The following is a 22,818-nucleotide window of genomic DNA, read 5'->3' on the forward strand; positions in this document are numbered from 1 at the left end:
CTTTATCTTCATTGTGAAGCCCTTACTCTAGACCTATTTACTCTTTTAATAATACGAAAATTTCACATGTCATGGGTTGACTCAGTTCAACATCACACTGTTACTTAGGCATGAAGTGTAAAAAACCTTACGTGAAAGCTTTAAAATCTCAACGAGAAACTTCGGCCGTATTAAGCATCACATGACCTAACAATTTCTATGGGAGAAAAATGTACTAAATTTATTGGCAAAAGTATATGAACAAAACCAATGGAAATTCCAAATACATACCACCAACAATTATGGAAACAGACAATACAAGACAACGTTTATACTCATATTTACCAGAGGAGATACGATGGATGTATAATATTTTTACTTGCGAGACAGCTCAATGATTCGGTACAGAAATCACACAAGTAATACAGTACAGACCCTCAAATTCTTCAGGTCCATAATATACATCGCATTCACAGGGTAAAAAGTTATCTGAACCTCAAATTGAAGTTGACTCAACAATGAATGGTGACCTTTAAGGAAAAATCCGGAGACAAACTATACAGAAATTTCCACAACCATAATCATATTCCAAGCAGTATAGTGATGTACTAGAGAGATATATAGATCGCTTCCTCCCATCCTTTTAAGCCGCTAATAGTAAGTGTCATCAATCAACCATGATCTCACCAAGTTACCTTTTATCTGTTGTGACACCAACAACGACATTGCTCACCTGCCATTCAGAGTATTAGTAGTCTTCACATTTTACTGGTAATAAATCAGAGAACAGGATTCTGAAGAGGGTAGAGTGAAAAGAATGCAGGAAATGAAAATGAGAAGAGCATGAATTCCTTACCAATTTGCCACTTTCATCAACAGACATAGGGTTCTCAACTACAACTGTTTGGCTCTGAGACTGCAGGAAATGAAATTAGTGAGCCATCCTATTTCAACTATGCCGCACAATCAAAATTATTAATCCACTAAATAGTCAATGCAGAGGCCTGTCAGGAAGGAGACTAAAGAAATGAAAAGCTTGAGAACGTACTGATGATGAAGGGGGCATTCCAGAGCTAATTGTTCCATTACGCCTGTGCACTGGAATGGGAACCCTCACGTTGGATATCTGCAATGATACAATGGAGAAAACATGAAGACCTGGTAGAAAATATTAGCACTTATTGTGCATTAACAAGAGAATACGTAATCAGAAGCATTTAACAGATCCAAGTTGCACAATGTCAGGTTCATGGGAAGTTTATAGATTAAATGTCTTGGATTGGATACAAGTTTGTGACTTCAAACTTTCAGTTCTTTCTTAATATTCCCTATTGACATGTAGAACAGCATCATTATTTCGGAATGTAACCAAGTAAAATTTAACAACTTAATTTTGACCTCAAAATTTAGTTGTACCCTCTTACGCTACACAAGTTCAACTGAAATCACATCCAAAATAGGCTAAGTTGGTTTCCAAAGTCGAAATAAAGAATATCTACAAATGGAGGAGGCACGGAACTTCCAACCCACCACATTCACAACTCAACAAACTAAAAAAATCAAGAAATTTTAGGCACTTTGAAAAGAAATGGATTATACTCACACCAACATTTGTAACATAGTGACAGATCGCACATTTGACAGATGGAGCTCCATAAGGAAAGACAAGTGTTGTTCGGCAGTTTCCACAGTTAACATGAGCAACCTGGTTCGTAGCTTTTTTAACAGTCGCAAGCACCCAAACATGAAAGTCAGTGAGATAGCTAACTAATATAACATCAGAAAATTTGAGTGTCTAATAATTAATAGCATAATACAAATGCCAGCATAAACAAGACTAGAATTGCCAGAAATAAGATCTCACATCCAACTTGAGAAAAGCCAAAATTTCATTTCCCAAGCAAAGATTATCCCACAGAAGGAACTAAAAAGAAATCCTCTAGGTTGTAACCATAATAATGATAAAAAGACGTAAAACGAATCCTTTATTGATATATTTTTATTTTTAAGAAAATGCAACAAAACAGCAGTGTTAAGAGAGACAGGTAACAACACGTTCATTTTTGTTCTCAAGCAAAGCAAAAGCCTACTATCAAAGATATTGTGATTTTTCTTTTCTACCAGAAGCATACAATAAACAAGAAGGGCAAAGGAAGAAAAGAGAGAAATATGAGATATGAAAGAGAAACAAGATTATAATGGGAAAAATCGATTATCAATGTGCAAGTCATACTGTTATCCTTATCCCCAGTTCATTAAATAAATAAAAGCTTAAACAAGTATAAGTATCTCTGTCAGTTTCAAATATCCACATATTCTTCCCGAAACTCAAATCAATGGTAGTTTTCTTCATACCAGGTGCAAGGTTCACTGTATGGCAACATGAGCATCTTACACTTGTTGCCCCACGTGCGTACATAAGCAACGTCCTGCAACCTCCACATATAAGTTGAGCCATATCTGTTCCTGCAAATGCAAGGCCCAAGTCTCTGATATAAGACTTCAGAAGAGAAGCCAAATGACAAATAGTGGTATGAAGGACAAAAGCAATTGCTCAGACTTATATGTTACAGGACAAGAGTCAATTCAACAACTCTACTATCAGAACTTTATGGTTATTCTATAAGAAATACAAAATAAAATTAGAAACTAATAAAATAATATTCATTATGAATAAGTCTAACATCTTACTCAACACATTTCAACATAATAATTTTCCACTTGGAACATCTTCACATGAGCATGTTCCATTATTGAAGGAGAACACTATTGTGACCTTGAAGGCAAGGACACGCACTGGACATGTGTCCAACATACTAAAATTCGTCTGCCAGATATTTTTTTCTCCTAAATCAGGCTGACTTGAAAAAATTATCTAAAAATTATGAAAAAGAACAGGGGTTCTAGACCTGACATATTGATCATTCCTTATATTAAGATGGCATCTTCTACCTCTAATCATAGCCAACCAAATCCTTCTATATCTTCTAAGTTTCAAAATATCACTAATTAACGGGCTATTTTCAATTATTGCAAAATGAATCAAAATATTTACAACATATAGCAAAATATCACAATCTATCTATGACAGACCACAATAAACCAAGGCTAGACACAAATGGTAGTCTATCTTGGTCTATTACGATGATATTTTGTTATATTTGTAAATATCTTTAGAGTCGTCATTAAAAATAATTTTCCCTAATTGACTACTTGTTTTAGGTGGGGTATATATTGCTTTTAGGTTAAATTTACATGGGCTACGTATAAGGAAGTATTAATATATAGATACATACCATATATACTAATTCTAAAAATAAAAAATGCACATGTTCCTGACGTGTCCGTGTCCTACTAGAACTAGACAAGTTGCATTCATATCCTTGACTTCCTTTTGCTTTGCATATCGCAGTAATCCATGAAAGACCAAATTGTTGGAGGACTTGGGCTAAATCTTAAAAATGTGTTTTTCTTATGGGGTTTTTTTTTTTTTTTTTCTGATAAAAACTATTTCACTGATGAATGAAGTCTCCAAAGAGTAAAAATGAGCCTAATAAGGGATTACAAAAGATCCCTTCAATTAAAAACAAGAAATTTAAATTGTAACTATTGAGAAGCGGCAAATTTTTACACCAAAAAGGCCATTAAAAACAGATTATTCAAGAAAACCCCCAGGAAATCTTTCTTTTCCACTGAAAAATCCCAGAATACCTCTCATTCCAAATCTTCCAAAAAATGACTCTGTTAATGTAATCCCATAAGAGCCCTTTTGTTGCCTTAAAGGTGATCAGTGAACAACATTTTGACCCATGCAATAGTGAACAACATTTATGCTCTTGTAAATGATGATTTTGGTAGTGTATGCCTATGCCCTTTTTACCCATGCATCCTTCATCAAGTTAAGTTTTGTGTCCAATTAAAGCAAAAAGGGGGAAAAACCCTATTTCAGTTGAGATACCTAACATTCGGACTTCTTTTGTGTAGATGACCTTTTTTATCGTGGTACATGAGATTTAGATATTTTGAAGGAACCTCACCAACACCTGAAATGGTTGAATGAGCTAGTTTTTCCCATCTTCTTTCTATGGCTGTTCTACAGAATGCTAAAGATTTGTGGTGTTTGGCCACAAGACCGTTCTAAAGCATTTTTTGTTTGTCCCAATGTTGTTGAGGCACACCCACAGCCAGACGCTCACCTACGACAAGAGGCCTTAACGCTTTACAAGTACTCAAGTCCAGCATCCTTATCATTTGTTGGCAAATTTTCCTTTTGTGCAGCGTTACTGTCTCTTTATGTTTGACACTTTTAGTTGGTCTATGGCTATGCTCAGCAAGATTTATGATATCATATCCTTACCTCTTTTTGTTTCCTTCTTCATTTTTTTTGGGAGGGGGTGAGGCCTTCTGTTTCTATGATTATCAAAAAAATTTATGGCTTGCTATCAATAGGGTTATCTTCTGGAATCTTAGGAGTCAATGGAATGGAAGAATTTTCAGGGATGCATTCTTATGATTTGAATCTTTTCTAAACTTTATTTTATTCCATGTTCTTTATTGGTGTAAATATCCACACCCTTTATTGTAGTCAGCTTTTCGTGCCATTTAAAACGTCTACAATTTTATATATTTTTGCCTACATGCCATATTTAGGTTAGGAGAAGTCATGTACTTGGCCATCATCCAACTAGCCTAAATTAAATAGTTTATCAAGTAGATAGTGATTATAGTTTACTTAGCACATTGCATTATTTTATCATAATTTCTTCAACACTTATAACAACCATAAAGGGGAGAAGAATTAATATGAAAAATTGTATACCAGGAGGAGGAACTGAGGTGACTGTATTGCATAATGCACAGCATACATTAGTTGCCCCCCCTGGATAAAGAAGAATGCTCCTACACCCACTGCATACAAGTTGACTCTGCATAGCTGCTACAGCAAGTGGAGAGAAAAAATCAAGAGCTTGTCATGAGTGAACTTGCTAATGAAGAGCAGCATCATAAGCTAGGTGCAAGATTGAAAAAAAATAAACGAATACGAAACTACCCTCTATGCACAATAATTTCAGAAGCTTAAACTTCTCTTCAACAAGATTCAATATTAAACAATAATTCACATAAGTCCACTGATGATTCGCAAGGATACAAAATCATTAGAAAAAACACTCCCCTCGTCTGCTATAAATATCTGATGTAGTTAAATAGAAATTAGATTCTAAAGCTGAAGCCTGAAAATAAATGTAACTGACTGAAGTTGAGGAATTACAGGAATAAAAGTAGATCAACCGCACAAATAATTTTTTAGAACAATAATTGATATTGAAGACCCTTGGGGACAATTAAGATCACCAGAGTATGTCTTTGGTTCCTTCTACCAGCAAGGTTTCAATTGTTTATTATTAGTATGTTATTTAGAATAAATGAAAGAAAACAGGCTTTAAAAAATATCTTTCATACAAAAGAAGGGAACACGCTAAAGAAAGGGCTCCAACTACAACTATAGACTAATTACAAAAATTCTTAAAAATCGAAGTCCAAACAAAAGAATTATATCTCCCAACTAACAAGGGACCAAACATCACAAGACTCATTTTCAGCCCTCTAAACACTTGATTATTCTGTTCCCTAAAAAAAAACCATAATCCACCGGATAGGTTTCATTATTCATTCCCTCTATCAACAATAGCTAATTCAAGAATATGATCCACATAACCGTGTGGATTAAGAAGATCTTCTTGTCCTCAGCCATATTTGTACAGCTTGTGAGATCAATAATTAAATCTCTTGTCGGGGAAAGTCCATGGAAACCGCTTCATTGTTGCGTGCAAATATATATATATATATATATATATATATATATATAACGTTGCAACGTTGAAGGACAGCATGTAAGAGGGAAATAAGCAGTAAGCACTATAAAAGAATGCATTCCCCAGCAAAAGACATCTCAAGTTAAAAAGAATTATTGGTCCACCCAATGAAAATTATTAGGGCAGCATAAAATCTAAAAGCCCAAGTCTGTAAAAGCAAACAAAACAAACAAACAAACAAACGATATTCATTTTCCAAATCCAAATGAAAAAACAATCACCTTCTCCCGATCCTCCTCGCGACCACCGATTTTCTAAAGAAACGATCACTTAGAAGCCCCGAAAAGGAAATCTGTCAAATCATTAAAAAAAAAAAAAAAAAAAAACCCAAATGTCCAAATCACCACCAATCTCATTAAAGGATAGAAATCACAAAAGTAGAGAAGATAGTGCTTGAAGATACAGAAATTACAATTACGCAGAGGGAGAGAAAGGGAGATTTTTTTAAAAAAATTACCTGAAAATGATGGAGGAGAGAAGGAAGAAAGGGTTGGTTATGAAGAAGACGATGGAAGAGGCGAAGAAGGTATTAGCTATGGAGGAGGCCGGCTTAAGCGGATGGGGAAGGAAGCGAGAACTGCGGTTGGAAATTGAAATGCCAGACAATGGGATAGAAAAAGAAGACGGTAAGATTGAAGAAATGAAGAAGAATATTTTCTCTTCTTTTCTTTTCTTTTTTTTCCTTTTTCCCTTTTTCCTTTTTAAGAAAAATCAAAATAGAAATTTAGAAAGAAAGAAAGAATTGAGGAATTGAGGAATTTCGGAGATTTTATTTATCTTTTTTTTACTTTGATGTTTATTTTAATTTAATAGAGAAGCGCGTCGTGGATGGTGTCAACGAAATAAACAGAAAGAATAAATCCAAAGCAGCTGTGGAAGGAAAGAGGCCTTTTATTAATTACGTGGACTTTCATTAATGTTCTGTCAATTCTCTCTTCCACTTTTTTATTAATTACTTCCATTTCTACATCAATGGATACTCTCCTAATTTCATAGTTCTGATCTACAAACAAAATAAAACTCATAAATTATTTCTTCTTTTGTTTCTATTATTCCTCTTTAATGCCTTTTTTTTCCTCAAAATCTTTACTCAAATTTTCTGGGAAACAAGTGTTTATGTACACCATATAGCAGACACATTTTCCAATACATGCAGATATAACAACAAAAAATTTATGAGAATTGTGGTATGGTGTTCTTGGAAGTTTCCACGTATTAACCCTTGTATGTATCTAAATGGATGAATCTTCAACATCTAGCATCATTTACATATAATGAGGTTGGCTTGAATGAATAAGGTTATTATACTAATAAATATAATATAAGTTATATAACACAACCATGCTGCTAAGTCCCACACAACAAATATACATTCACTAATAATTAATGTTAACAAAGGGAAATACGATTCGCTATAACAATGTCCACAATATTATTTCACTTTACATGTAATAAACTGGTGTATTTGTAAATCCCAGAGCTTTGTGGAATTCAATTTGAGTTCAGTCTCGTCGAAGAGAAGCCAATCTCTTTTCAAGATCCTCAACGTCGGGAGATTCAGAGCTGCATGTAAATTAGAATTTAGAAACTGCAGAAAAGTGCAAATACTATCATCTTATTGAAGGAATCAACTAAATCACTTCGAGTGTAGTTCATAGGATAAATGCATAGTACATTCAACCCATGACTCTCTTAGTTATTTACAGCCAACCTACTGCGAGTTTGCTAGAATCTACTTATCAAAACTATCCTTGTCTCAGAAACCTTTAGATAGTTCTTTCTTTATATATTGACCTTATCCACACCCATATGGATAGGAAGTTAGGTATACCTTTTGGAATTTTCCAAAAAAGAAATATCCCCAAACAGAGGAGGCTTGATTAAAGGTTTATTAAATCTTCTTTATGTACAGCTTTTGTCCAAAAGAAACTATATTTGGCAATATTACTATAAAGCTTGTCTGCACCTGGTATTGAGCACAGCACAGTGAAAGCATTCCATCTAATGTATTTATCTAAATACTCACAAACTATTGTCCAAGGTCCAGTAAAATTTACCCTTGTGTGCACATTCAATCATCATACAATACAGACTAGAACCAGTAAGTGATTATATATTATATGTGTGTACCAGTGTATGTTATAAAATGTATGATACCAGAGCAAGAAAAATCCAAATAGGGTACATAGGGTACCTGGCAACTGTATTTTCAGTCTTTCTTGCTGCAATCCGGCCTTTGGGAGCGGAAGATAACTGTCAACAGGAAAAATTAATGTCAGAGAGCAGTAAAATTTTCCAAATGAAGAAAGAAAAAATGAGAACATATTTGAGAGATTCATTCAAGCAAAGCGTTCATATTTTCAAGAGACCAACCTGGGATGCAATATCAACGCCAATCTCATCAAGCACCTATGAAGATAACAACAAAAACAAATATCTAATTAGTAAAATCCTTCAATCAAAGGTATAGGGTATAGGGTATGCAACCTACTTCACTTAAGTATGTTGCAAGAATTTACCTGATTCGTAAGCTCCTCAGTTTCCTCTTCAGCCTCATCCTTATCTAGAGTTTCATCTATAGACTCCGACATCATCTCAATCTGGAGAAAAAAAGTACAAAAACATATTGCACGAGTGGATAAAGAAAAAAAAAATCTACTAGCTCAAGGACAGAATTATAGTTGGGTTGTTTTGCATCTAGCACTAGGGGAAAATATGCTGGACCTTTATGATGGGCGAGATTAAGTTAATACAAGGGCAAACTGTTTTTTTCTTTACTCAATTCTTAATTCTCTCCTCTCCTATATTTGTTTCCCGATTCTTTTCTGTCCTCACAAAGAACACAAACAGCAGTTAACAATGAAAATACGATGGATAAAAACTATGTAGTACAATGAATATACATCAGACAGAGGTATCCATAAGTAGAAAACTTTCAATGAAGTAGAAAGCAGAATTAATATCCATTTTCTTGCATTTCAGATGTATCGATTAAAAAAAAGATATGCTTTGGACATTGGTGTATAAATCAACTCATTCTCCCTTCCCTTGGAAACTAAATCATATTCAACAGCTATCAAAAAAAGAAAATAGTGAAACTGGGAATGTTAGACTTACCGTCATGTCCAACTGTGCTGACTGCTTCTGAAACTCCTTAATCACTTTAGCCTGCTTAGCTGGTGCCATTTGCTGCAATAGAAAGCCAAGATGATAAAATTGATCGTTTGGTGATATATATAATATAGAAGCCAAGAAGTTTCCGCCTAAAGTAGGCTATATGTAAGTTTTTAAAAAAGTCATTTAAGTTTATTCTCTCATCAAATTACAGTCAATTATGTTAATCAAATATGAAACGCCAATAAAAAACTTCAAGCAAGTGACTTCCAGTTCTCTGATAGTGTGTCTCACTCTTCCTTCAAAAAAGTAGAATCATAATAAATTTAAGGTTATCATATTCTCTTTCAGGTGATCACCTTGTTCATTGCAACCATTGCCTTTGTAGCACCCTTCATTCCAGTGGAGATTGAAGTGCTAGCATATAGTGCCTGGAAAAAGACACCATCAGCTAATTAAGTCCACTAAACTAAAACAAAGGCCAACACGTTTCCACAGTAAGGATGGTGACCTGTGTATGAGTAGCTACACCTCGAATTTGGGCACGACTCCCTTGCAAATTAGTAATCTGTTGGCGCAGGCGAACAAGCTGTCGAGCTAGGATTCTAGTGGCAGCCTGTACGTTAACTTGCAAAGAAAAGTGAATATGAAAACGTTTTTACTCGTGCCTTAATATTAGGATCCTAGTACAAATGACAAAAATATTTATATGTGTGCTCAAGATGAATATCGACAGTAAAATAATTTTCTGAATAAATGGCAACATCGTATTCTAAATTCCTTTGCTGCCATCTCAACAACGGTTATCCTTTTCTTAATGCAATTTTTATTTCACTAGTTGCACTGTGCATAGAATTGCAGTCAAGGGAAAATATGAAGCACTCAAGTTTTAGTGACTCACTACATGAAAACCAAAATATCAAACCAACCAATAATCATGAAAGTGTAGAACAAAACTAATCACATACAAAGCCCGGAAAGCAGTACAAATAGTTTGAAGTTTTAGAATCGTGAATAACTGATGGAACAATGCATAAACAAGATTAACATGGTTGCACAGTTGTGCAAGCGACAGAGTGCTAAATATAAGACTATATCCACCACCAATAGAAATAAGAAAGTTGACATGCCTCATTTCCAGTTTTAGCAGTTTGCTTTATCTCTGCCACCAATTTTCTTTCCTGAAATTATAAAGAGTAGGGTAATGTAAGAGAAGTAAAAAAGCCGAAGGTGCTAATAGAAATGAAAACCAAAAGGGAGTTCACACCATACCTCCAACTGAAGAGATGAGATTTCTCGCTCAATTCCTAAAATTGATAAAACATGTGAGCCGCGAACATACAAATTTCATAAAAATGTAAATTCAAGGACGTAGTTTGATGACTCATGAATGTATTGATTGAAAATTCTACAATATGAGCAAGTAAATTTCAGGTCTGTATCTTACTGATGAAGTAGTAAGGCTGAGGAAAGCACGCAAGGAAAGGGATCTTGGCCCTTAACTCACAGGCCTTTCACTTAAAAACCTTATTCCATAAATGCCACAATTACCAATACCATGTATGTGCAATTAAAAGTATAGCTAGGCAGTTGAAAATTGTTTAATAGCTTGTTTTGGTAAATGTTTCCACTATACAACTGAGGTAGGAAAGAAAATAGAACAGCATAGTAGTTTCAGATGAAGTGACAACTAACAAGATGCCAAAATTCACTAACAGAGTGAGGAGCTGAACGAAAGGGAGCAATGCTCCTCCATTAATAGCTTTGGGTGTGCTAATTGTCTGAAGCCTAATGGCATCCGGATGAAAAGAGAATAGGTGTAATAGAAAAAGAGATTTCTCGTTGCTAACACTGGGGACTGGGGAATTGTCTAATAATTCAAGGTTGTCCATCAGATTTAGGAACAGAGACATTAAAGAATTATTAAGTAGAAGGTCTGTAGTACCTCTAGTTGCAACAGCCATTTCTCGCTTGCTGGTGCGAAGAGCATCTGTAATAAAAACACAATGTCATTGTTCATGTCTAATCTAACCAAGTCACATTGAATTTCTGCATTAACAGAGCCCCAGGCAACTAAAGTTCCCTTAGTGGCAGAAATAAATATCATTTCAAACAATAAGAGAAAACCCATTTTCACTCGTTCTAATTGCATCGAGAAAAGCCCCAAACACTTAATAGAAAATGTAAAACATATCTTAACACAGCATATTAACCCTAAAGATCTGTATGGAAAACGTCGAAACCATACAAACTAAGGGAAGTCAGGGTAAAAAACAGTGAAATTGGGAAAGAAAGAGGGAAACCGGAAAGCTTGAATGGACAAAACAAACGTAAAATAGGAAGCAAAGAAGGAGCAGATCGGAATTGATGAGACCTTTGGGGGAGGTTTTCTTCCTGAAGATGTTCAAGCTCATGGTTCGTTGACGGCAGAAACAGAGAGGAAATGTGCGTAGCGATCGAAGCTGAACGCGACAATCTTCACAGTTCCAAAGCCGAAATAGAGAATTTGGAAGGTAGGCAGTGAAGTGAAGCTGACAGTGTGATTCCTAGAAGAGCGTGCTCAAATTTCTTGTCGCTCCAACGGCGGTGATCAAAGTAGCCGTTACAAATTTCCACTTCCTAAACTACCCCTGCTGAATATATTACAAAGTTTTGTATTTTATATTCATCTTCTCCCAAACGGCTCAATCTATTTTCACATTCCAAACGGAGGAAATGCAATCACAATCTTCTTAGTAAAAATAGTTGCAGAGATGATGTGATTTCTCTATAAGTTATTCTTCCCATTTAAAATATCGTATAATTAATTCAAATAGAAGTATAAAGTTATTTGATGGAGCTTTTAAATCTATTTTAAAAAAGTTTGAGACAAAAAATTATCTTTTCAAGATTACCAAATTGGTCTATTCATCTGACTAAAAATGTTTATTTTAAAACTTATAAACCAAACACACACATTCATCAAAAACTATGAAATTTCAATTATATTCATAAAAATCAAGCACACTGATAGACCATGTTGTAAATATTGATATATCATTGATAAATTATACAAATTTATCAGTGATACAAATCTATCGGTGATACAAGTTTATCAACGATAATTTTGCTATATTTATAATTTTTTTTAAAATGTTGTTAAAAGAGTCCTCAGTTATGATTACAATCTATTTGGAGATATCAGTCAACACGGGATGATGGATGATGGGCCTCTTCTGCAAGATGATGGGCCTCGTGGTTTGTCAATTGAATAACGAACAACCCAAGCCCAATTTCAATTAAATAGGTTTGTGAATTCTGAATTAATTAAACTTTTTTGTTTTGTTACAAACCACTTACCAATGTTTTTCAAAAACTATGTGAAATTTTGAAAACTAAAAAATAAATGTTTTTGAAAACTTGTTTTTATATTTTGAAATTCAGCTAAAATTTCAATTATATTATTTTACCTAAGATGGTTGAAACGAAAATGACAAAAAAAAAAAAAACTTAATTTAAAAACAATCAACGTGTTACAAAAGCTCGATTTATAAACTTGGTTAGAATTTTTCCTTATGAAAATCATTATCCAAAATTAACGTGTGAATGATTTTTAAAATAATTTCAATGAAGAATAAAGATGAATAACCAATAAAAATTTAGAAGTTTAATTTATACAAATTACGAGTTTCACATCATCACCGTTTTCAAAATTTATGTGTTTAAATTGAAATAATCGAGAATTGTTATTAACTTTTAGAGATTCATTGAGATCGGGTCACAAATCCATTAGTCATTCATAGAGTAGCCAAAAAGTTTCGAGAAGAAATGAACTTTAACTTTTGTGGACTAAGACCTATAACAATTTGACAAACACTAAACCCAAAGTTCCATCCCTACTTCATCTATCTCTCTATATATATTATTTTTCTTATTTTACTCTATCCAATCTAAGACAAAAACGATATTGTAGTTAACGAAAAAGAATACAACCTCGACGAAGCTTTTTTTTCTTCGTTTGAAATCAAACATTTATTTATCTTTTCTCTTTTCAACCACTAATATTTTAAACTTTGACAAAATATAAATTGCGTTTGGAGAAAGAATTATCACATATAATTGTAACTAAAATCTTGATTAAAATTTGTCCATATTTAAAGTTTTTTCAATGATTTTTTTTCTTTTGTCTTGTAACATAAGTGGAGACGTTTTTTCTTAACGAAACTCTTATAAATTCGAATCAATCAACGTGCTATTGGTATCATAAGTCAACATAGTTAGATGAACTAATTGTAATCAATTTTGTTAAATGAGAAGTGACATTAATATTATTAATATTAAGATTGTGTTGTTACCACATCTCAATCTAATCAAGAAGTAGATAGCAAGAGGGGATGAGATAAGATAGGTAGTCCTAAAACTAAACAGTCATATGAAAATACATTAATAACAATAATAATAATGATGCATAATATAATTAATTATGAACAACAATTAGTTTAATAATACGAAAAAAAGAAAAACCCTAAAAAAGTGTTTGAGAATTGTTTTGTACACAAATGACAAACACATATATATATATATATAGAAAACAGCGGGTGAGATGAGAGCTTGAGGGGTGAAAAGAAGTCGATGAGGTGCAAGCGTGTGGGTTCGTTCTACCAAACGTGCAATTCGTGCCCTTTCTTTTATTTCTTTCTTTTAAAAAAGAAAAAGAAAAATGATTTTGCATTCCAAAATGTGTCGGCCGAGTTTCGCGTCGTTTTCCCAAAAGGCCCTTTTCCACATTTGCATCCTCTCTTTTAATTTGAAACGAAAGGGGTATTTTTCCTTCACCATATGTCCCTTTCCCTTCTCTTTCCATTTAATTCACTTCATCAATCCATATATATCTTATCCTCACACACACACAAAAATTCATTCTCATTTTTTTTAATTCTTATTTCTTTCTAATCTTTTTCTTATTACCAATCATTACACTTTCATTTCAAAACTTCTTTTTCTAGTAATATTTATATATATATATATTTTGAGTAAAGTTAACCTGAATTTCAAGGGTTCAAATCACGAACAATTTTAATTAATTTCAAATAACGTGTAATGATTAATAATATTACTCTATTTTATAAATAATTTAAATATTTTTTTTATACTTTTGAAAATGGGTCTTTTTATTATATTTGGTAGGGTAAATTACTATTAATCAAGTTGTTAATAGTTTGTTAATTCTGTTACTTTGTAATGATAATGGATATGTAAAGCCCACTTCCCTCATCATTTATATTTAGCCACATAATTAGTTGATGAGTTATTTTATTTAATAGAAGAACTCAAAATACTTTTTAATATATATATATATATATAGTGTTGATAGTAACACGAATAATTAATTTGTCCGTTTCATAGTTGTTAACGTAATCCTAATATGATGTGTATATATATATGTTAGACATGCCTTGATTGAATTGATGTAATGCAGTGATTAGCCAAATAAATTAGATAACATTTTATGTGTTAAATTAATAAGGCTATATGATAATTGTTCCATGGATAATAAAGGAATTAAGTTTTAGTTTTTAGTGAAATTTAATTTGGGTTTTTAGTATTAATATTTGTGTTAAATTTATCTCTAAAGTTATAAAATAATTTTTTTTATTTATTCCGAGTAGTAATAATATTTTATGTTAGATAGACAATTAGGATGTTATTTCTATTTGATAGTAATAATTGATAAGTGATTAAAAAAAAAAAGATAAATTGATTTTCATATATTTCCAATTATATATATTTAGTTCTAAAAGTTAATTTTATATTTGAGAAATAATTATTTAATTAACTAAATAATTATGGTAAATTAATATATATTTCTATTAATGTGATTGTTAAATATATATGGTTGATATATGTTTATATTTAAAGAAAACTCAAAACAATGATCATATTGGATTCACTCTAATCACTAAACAAGAATCATATATTATCTAATGCCTCAAAAAATAACTTGAAATGATTTTTCTAAAATCAAATTTAGTTTATATCAAACCCACATTTGAAGGAAAAAGTGATTTTGATAATCTTAAAACCACTACCAAACAAACCCTAAAATCTCCAGCCTTATAATTGAAGAACCAAAAACACAAATTGGTCTTTGTTTTGAAAGGAAGGCAACTATATAAAAGACAATTTAAAGGGCTAGAAATTTATTAAGAATAATTGAATTATAAAGAGATGGATTTCAACAGCTACATTATTAATTTATATATTAAGAGTGAGAGAAGAAAAACTTGGGTTGAAAGAATATTGATTCTCATTGTACAGTACCATCAGACAAATTATAGCATTATGGTATCATATTCAGCACATTTTATCCTCTTCCTCTCCTCTCCTCTCCTCTCCTCCACACACACACACAAACATAGATATATATTTTTAATCATATGATTATTACTAATCATTAGTGCTCTAACTAAAACATTAATTATTATATTAATTTTACTCAAAAAGAATCTGCCCACTTGCCCCCCCTCCTTCCCCTTCCCCTTCACGTTAAGAAACCCTTTTCCATTTATCATCTTATTATATTAATCATCCTTCCCTTTCCATAAAGAAATTAACAATAATAACACTCTCATCTACTTACCTTCCAATTGCAGACACAACCATTTTCTTAATACACTCCATGTCCAATCACTCCATGATTAGTGTTAATCAAACTCCATAATTTCACTTTTCCCCTCGCCTCTTTTTAGTTTGTGGGTACCTTAATTAATTATTTTCACGCAACTGTATACCTTCCATTATGACGTGTTACATTCTAACCAAAATTACATAATATTTTAATCAATCCAATTATATAGTTAAAATATATTTTCATTAGAAGAATGGTTATATATAGAAAATTGTTAAATTAGCACTTAATTACATGCCTTAAGTCTGTTTTTCAAAAATAGTTTCTCTCAAGTATTAACAAATTTTCCAAACCGCATAACAATGATAAAATCAATCACTCATTACAAGAGTTACAAAATCTTAATAATCTAGTTAAGTAGCCATCATGTTTGTTTGGACACATGATTGATAAATTTTTGTTTTCATATGCTTCAATCCAACTAAAACAATCTATACAATAGTTTGTTTGTTTGTTTTTTTTTTCCCTAATTCTTTACTCAATCTTAAATTCTAAGACAATCCATAAACAAGTTATGTTGTGTATAATAGTTTTAATCTATAAAATGCCACATTAGAGATAATAATGACAAATGAAATAATGTAATGATCCTAGATTATAGTTTTAACATAAATACGAAGGGAATAAATAAGTAAATAAGTAATGGGGAGACAAGAAAGCGTGATGACAATGTTGAAATAGAAACAAAACTTTGATAGCAATTCTTTTAAAAGGAAGTGCTTTAATTAGCAGCTACCTACCACCTCATTTCCCTTTCTTTCTTTCTTTCTTTCTTTCTTTCTTTCCTTTTTCCCTCTCCAAATATACATATATTTCTCTTCTTATTTTTGGCGGTGTCCCTACCACCTCCATGGGTGACACAATCACCCCTTCGGATTTCATTGTCCCTTTCATTTTCCTTTTCTCTATATTATATTTTCATCACCATATATTAAAATTTAGTTTCATCCCCCATTCTCCAAAACCTCTCTTTACATCTACTTTCCCACTCCTTCCCTATATTCTAATCCCTTTCAAAATTTTCCAAAATCTATCTCAATAAAAGACAATTACACATGTCACACCCCTTCTATAACATGTCATTAAAAAAACCCCATCAATATTCTTATAAAATTGTCCATCATATATACTATTACATTAACAATAATGGGGGAGCTCCAGAAGAAAAATAGAATAGAATAGAATAGAATAGAATGTTGTTTTAAAAAAGAATATAAAAAGGGGAAATGAGTATAAAGAAATAGGAAGTGTCGGTGGTGGTTAAATTAGGGAAGGGGCGTAGGAAAGTGATATCATCTCAACCACAATATGATTGCCCAATTTTTTTCTTTTTCTTTTTAATTTCTAACATATTGAAGATGATTGACGAGGTTTTGTTTTCAGTTATATAACTTATAAGAGAAAGTCATAATAATAATTATTTTGTTTTTTTGGGACCCTTTTTCATTATTCCCCATTTTCCCTTCTATTTCCATTTTGACCTTTCTAAATTTCTCTCTATAAACTCTCTAATATCTTTTTCCTTCCACCTTCCCCAAATATCAATATCAATGCATCCTAGTATCATCATCATAATAAAAATCAATGCAATCCCATATCTTTTACAAATTTATAAATAAAACATCAAAACACACGTTACACAATTTTTCTTTTCGTAATTTCTTCTTATAAATTCAATATTATTATTGTCAACGTTGTTGATTATATATCACCACCCCTAAAGTCAATTAGAGATTATTCTTTGTCTCCATTTTGTCGTCTTACATTAAGAATATTTTAAAAAAATTATAGTATATATATCATGTTGTGACTAAGTTAATTATTATATGATTTTAAATCATCTAATTCTCTAAAACTATGTAATTAAATTGAGATAAAATAGTATATAACTTGGTGGTCAATGGCTTCCGTAGCATAGTGGTAGTGCGTTCGCTTCGTAAGCGAAAGGTCGCGAGTTCGATCCTCGCCGGGAGCTTCTTTTTTTTTTTCTTTTTTTCTTTTTAATAATGATTTGAATGATCAGGCTTGAAAAGGGAATGATTATATTTAGCTCTTGGGAGGCAATCAATAATAATTCTTTTTTTATGTATATAAAAGTTCCCAAAATTAGAATTAAGCATGGCATGTTTGGATAATAATAGTTGTGTGCTTCTTCATTAGCCAAATTAACAAATGTTTTGACATGCATCACATTTCTTAATTAATTGCGCACTCCAATAATAATTCAGGATTAGTATGCCCCCATCCTATATTTACATAACTAATTAAATCCCTTTAATGTTCTAATTAGCCCTCTGCGACTGCTAATTATATCATTTAATACCAAAAGACATATTATCTTTTTTTGTTCCCATGTGTGTTTAAATAAACCAATTTAATGCAAAGAGTTTCAACTTTTAAAAACACCTAAATTCAACGATTTTATTTTTGCAGAAGTTTACAAGAATCTTGTTGAATAATATTATATTCTGCATGTTTTTAATGGTAAAATTTATCTTTTTAACCTCATATTACAAAACAACAAAAATAATCATCAAATACCATAAATTTGTTCTACGTACCTTCTCTCAATAATTATTCTTCGTTTAGTTAGATGACCATTCAATTCTATACCAATTTGTTAGTGTTATTTTCAATCAAATGTTGAAAGTAGCAATTGACTCAATTACACTACAAATCTTTTCAAACGTAAGTGGTGGAAGTATATCATAACCTCCTTGAAGTACATTATTTGCTATCTCTTTCATTGGATGATAATAAAATAATTTGTGGGCAAATATATATTAGGAGGAGAGAAAGAAAATAATATGAAAAGAAAGGGATATGAGAGTAGAGAATAGGAAAGCAATAATAAAGGGTATTTTCATAAATAGTATATAGAAGTATATGTCCCTCGAGGAAGAAATTAGTTGGACCGACTTTCTTCTATATACTTTCCCCAATAATCCAAACCTTCAATTCTTCTCTTTCTCTTCCCCTTTTTAAATCAATATCAAAACACCCAAATCTTCCCTCTATATACTTCCATTCCCTATCATTAAAAGTTAAAAACATCAAAAGTTTGTAGTAACTCATTTAATTAAGCAACTCAATGCACGTAAACTTAAACATAGATCAACAAGAAATATAAAAATAATTAAATGGAAATTAAGTATATGTTCTAAATAGAATAACAAACATAGGGGGGAATGCTTTAAAACCCTACCTCACAAACTCTGAAGAAGTCAAGAAAATTGTAGAGGAAGTTGAAAAGAATGATTTAAAAGAGAATGAAGTTGAAGGCTTAGGAAAAGTAAAATTAATCTTAGAAAACAATGCATGCATGGCATTAATTATTTTTAATTTCATATATAGGATGTGATCACAACAATATTTGTGAGCCTTAATTAGTTTAATAAATATTTTCCTATTTTGAAATATTGACTAACAAGAAGTTGACAAAACACGATTATAATACAACTAGCTAGCCTCTCATATTTTAGACTTATGCTTGAAGATAAAACTTCAAAGTTCCATTTATTTATATAATTTGTTGTTTGTTGTTGTTAGTAATAAATATACAAATTGAATTTTGAAGAGTGCATAAGATACCATAATAAGTACACATATATTTACAATTATTGTGTGCATAATTTATTAAATACTAATCTACTTCATGCAGAGACAAAAACGACTTAATTGGCGTCAATGGAATGATAGGTTTATCCTTTAGGAATTAAAAAAAGAAAAGAAAAGAAAAAGAAAAAGGAATGAAGATAGATTATAAATTTTAATAAGTTACCAAAATTCTCTCTCCTTATTAATTAATAAGATGGTAGTGGAAGATGTTGGGTATTGACAACAAATTAAAATGTAATGAATGGTATTTATGAGTTGGGGAAAGAAAATAATAAATAAAAAAATAAAAATAAAGAAGAAAGAAGAAGAAGATATTTTATGTTGATTGAAAAAAGGGAGTGGGGACTTAGGGCAATTAATAGCATATATGCTCCATAAATTTCGTTGAATGAAATAGAAGTCTCAACAAACACACTTAAAGAACATTGTTGCTCATTGGCCCTCTAAAGTACACATTTATCCCTATGAAAATTAAATATAACCCAATCCCACACACTTAGCAAAATGGTTAAAATCAAAAGTATCCAACACTTGTTTTCTTTATAAAGTATCGAGAAAATTAGTGGTGGGTTCTTTTGTGCATGGATTGATCATACTACAACTACGTAAACATAATTTTGAAGATGATGAAAACTTAGTTAGGGGTTAGGATTAGTGAATAGAAGAGTTTGAATTATACATGAAGAATGAAGAATAGAATCCACGTGTGTTGTGAAATGTAAATATAAAATAAAGTATAAGGCACAGCTCAGGCATTAGGTACATGTCGTCGGGTACGGGCTCTGTACAACTGTGAGTGAAAGTGTCAACTCAACACTAATTTTTTTCTTTCCTTTTCATCTTTTTTTCATATATATATATATATAGTTTTCAACCCCTTCATTTTCTTTTTTGGCTCTTTGACTACTCTTGTTGTGTTGTGTTGTGTTGTGTGTATATATCTATAAAGTTTTGGTCAAAAAACCAAACTGATAATATGTATCTGCCAGCTCAACATTATATTTCTGCCTCTCTGCATATCAAATTCAAATTGTACAACCCATTCATTGTACCGTACACTTACCCAATACAAATGGGTTAAATTACAGAACTGCACCTCTTAGTTTAGAACAAGTTTAAATTCTGTCATTGTGATCTAAATGTTGGAATTTGTCGTAATGGCTTTGTTTAATACAGAAGAAGTACTGTTATGAAATAATAGAGACTCTCTACCAAGCTTTTACTCAGAATATGAGAAAAATCTACTTATTTGCACATCTCTCAAACTCTCATGCAGTAGAAATTTATTCTCTTGATTTGTGTGATTTGTACTTTTTTTTTTTTCCATAAGAAACTCAAGTCCACAGTGGAAATATAAATGATAGAAACTGAAGTGTAACCTATCAGAAACTAAACAGCCTCAAATGTGTGTAAAGTTATTTTCTGTAAAAGTAAAATTGTGGTAACTCCTAAATATATGAGTTCTTGTCATGTTTCGGATGTAGAGAGAAGAGATTATGAACTGTAGCAGTATCGTTAAGAATAATTTTTTTGAAAACCCAATAATTATTTCTGCCTTGTGAAGAGAGTGTACTTACTGTTTTAGAACAATCATATACAGTAGTGAGTGATATCTTTAGAGAATTTTTTTAAAAAAAGTATGTTAGCTAGTGAATATAAATTAGTTTGAAGCGACATGTATTAACTCATAAGAAGACAATAAAGTGTGAGCTAAATGTAGCGATAAGACATATGAAGTGAGATGCCTTAAATCAAGGATCCAAAACCAAGAGGGTTAAAAGTTGAGTTAATAAAGAGAGGAAAAGTGTGTAATAGGTAGTGATTAACTATATGGAAGAAAATTAAAATGGAGTAAAAATAAAAAGAGATAAAGTTTGGTTAAAGAACAAAGATAAAAGAGCAAAGAGAGTAGAGGGAAAAAAAGGGGTAACAAAATTTGAAAGAGATATTTAAAGATTGGGGATGGGGGACCAAATAGGATCTAAGATGCTATTGAGTTTGAGTACAATATATATAGCTAAGCACACCCAACCCCATATCTCTCTCATTTATTATGATATGTATGACTACTCCATTATTTGGTCTTTTCCTTTTGACGGTGCAAACACTTTCCACACTACCAAACTCAACAGTTTTTTCACATTTTCCCTTACTGCCTTCCTCCATACTTCTATGCTTCATATCAATACTCATACATCTCTTCAATAATTTGTTTATAAAACATACCCAAACAAAAAATATCAATCTAGTTAATTTAATAGGAATAGAAGTACTAATAATAATAGTATCCATAGTTTAGTTTGTGAGTAAAATCAAATTAATTATTAATTTATAAATTTTGTGACTATAACTTTTTCTATATCACTTTCATTTCATTTTTCACGTTTTTTTAGTAGGCATAGTGTCACGTGGTTATTTTAATCACAGAACCAACGTGCGGCACAAAGGTGTTGGGGTTGCACCAATGTAAGCCTAAGAGTAATTGGACTTGTTGGAACAAACTAAGGAAGAAGGAAATTCGTAGGTAAGAAGTAGGCAAAGAGTTGTAGACAAGGTGTTTGATAAAATGCTTAAGAGAGCTTTGTTGATGAATTCCCAAGGATTCTGTGTTGTGTTTACAAATGGACCCCTTTGGGGTATTTATAGAAGTATACAATCTATTTACAAGCCCTAAACCGCCTTACAAGGTCGGCAAAAGCGATCTGGAACATTCCCGAGCGCTCATGACACTGTCCAGAAGCTTCTGGAAGCGTCTGGGGCCGTCTGGGGCCGTCTGGCGCGCGCGCGGGCCTTCTGGAGGCTTCCGCGCGTGCGCGCCTTCGCGCGTGTTCGCGAGCCTTCCCGGCCGCTCGCGATTCTTCTGGAACCTTCGAGAGGTTCCCGGATGCTTCTCCGCGCGCTCCGTGCGCTCCGTGTCCGCTTCCCGCGCGCGCTAGTGTAGCGCGCGCGTCCGACTGGCCTTGCGCGCGCGTCCATGCCGCGCGCGCCCATCTGCCGTGCGCGTCCGCTTGTCTGCCTGCCGCCCTTGCGCGCGCGCGCGCCTATGTCATGACAGGGCCGCGCGCGCCAATCTCCTGCACATTGGCGTGTCATAGGCTTGGCGTGAACCTGTTCCTCTTCCTTGGGTCTTTGGACTGCTTGGGACTTGGTTGGCTCCTCTTGGGCAATGCTAGGGAGCCTTAATTTGCGAAAAATCTGTTGGGTCATTTTTGGGGCGTGACAATAGTCTTACTATTTTACAATGGGTGGCTAGAATACCACATACACGAAATATTCAATGTTCGGTAGGTTAGAAACTGTACCACCATACGATTCTCACGTATGTAGATAGGTTGTTGTTATATACCATTAAATTGAAGGTTGAAGTATATGTTCCTATCACTTTTATTTTTGTGTCACGGGATGATCTACAACAATAGTATATTGTAGTACCATTGGATTTATGCATGCATATGTTTATTATAATTTTATTTTTGGTTTTACCCGCACTTATTGTTAATAGAGATGTTTGGTTGTACTTTCCTTTCGTGTCTCATATATATTCTCCTTTACGCGAGAATTTTGTTC

General features: G+C 32.6%; 1 protein-coding gene and 1 non-coding gene across 2 annotated transcripts; one reads left to right on the plus strand and one right to left on the minus strand.

Moving 5' to 3' along the window:
• Positions 1-235: 235 nt before the first annotated feature.
• LOC101208440 (vacuolar protein sorting-associated protein 2 homolog 2) lies at positions 236-11,530 on the minus strand. The gene is made up of 18 exons (XM_011660224.2): positions 11,341-11,530; positions 10,912-10,956; positions 10,239-10,273; positions 10,097-10,147; positions 9,478-9,582; positions 9,326-9,397; positions 8,970-9,041; positions 8,372-8,452; positions 8,226-8,261; positions 8,047-8,105; positions 7,357-7,415; positions 6,074-6,121; positions 4,799-4,912; positions 2,335-2,445; positions 1,583-1,695; positions 1,028-1,105; positions 836-895; positions 236-712 (listed from the first exon to the last, which is right to left on the minus strand). The coding sequence occupies exons 1-18, from the start codon at positions 11,378-11,380 to the stop codon at positions 671-673; spliced, it is 1,221 nt and encodes a 406-aa protein (XP_011658526.1). The 5' UTR covers positions 11,381-11,530; the 3' UTR covers positions 236-670.
• A 6,006-nt stretch (positions 11,531-17,536) lies between these two features.
• On the plus strand, positions 17,537-17,608 carry TRNAT-CGU. The gene has a single exon. It is a non-coding gene; the product is annotated as a tRNA-Thr (tRNA).
• The last annotated feature ends 5,210 nt before the right edge of the window (positions 17,609-22,818 follow it).

Source organism: Cucumis sativus, chromosome 6, assembly GCF_000004075.3.
Source record: "Cucumis sativus cultivar 9930 chromosome 6, Cucumber_9930_V3, whole genome shotgun sequence".
NCBI classification, from domain to species: Eukaryota; Viridiplantae; Streptophyta; class Magnoliopsida; order Cucurbitales; family Cucurbitaceae; genus Cucumis; species Cucumis sativus.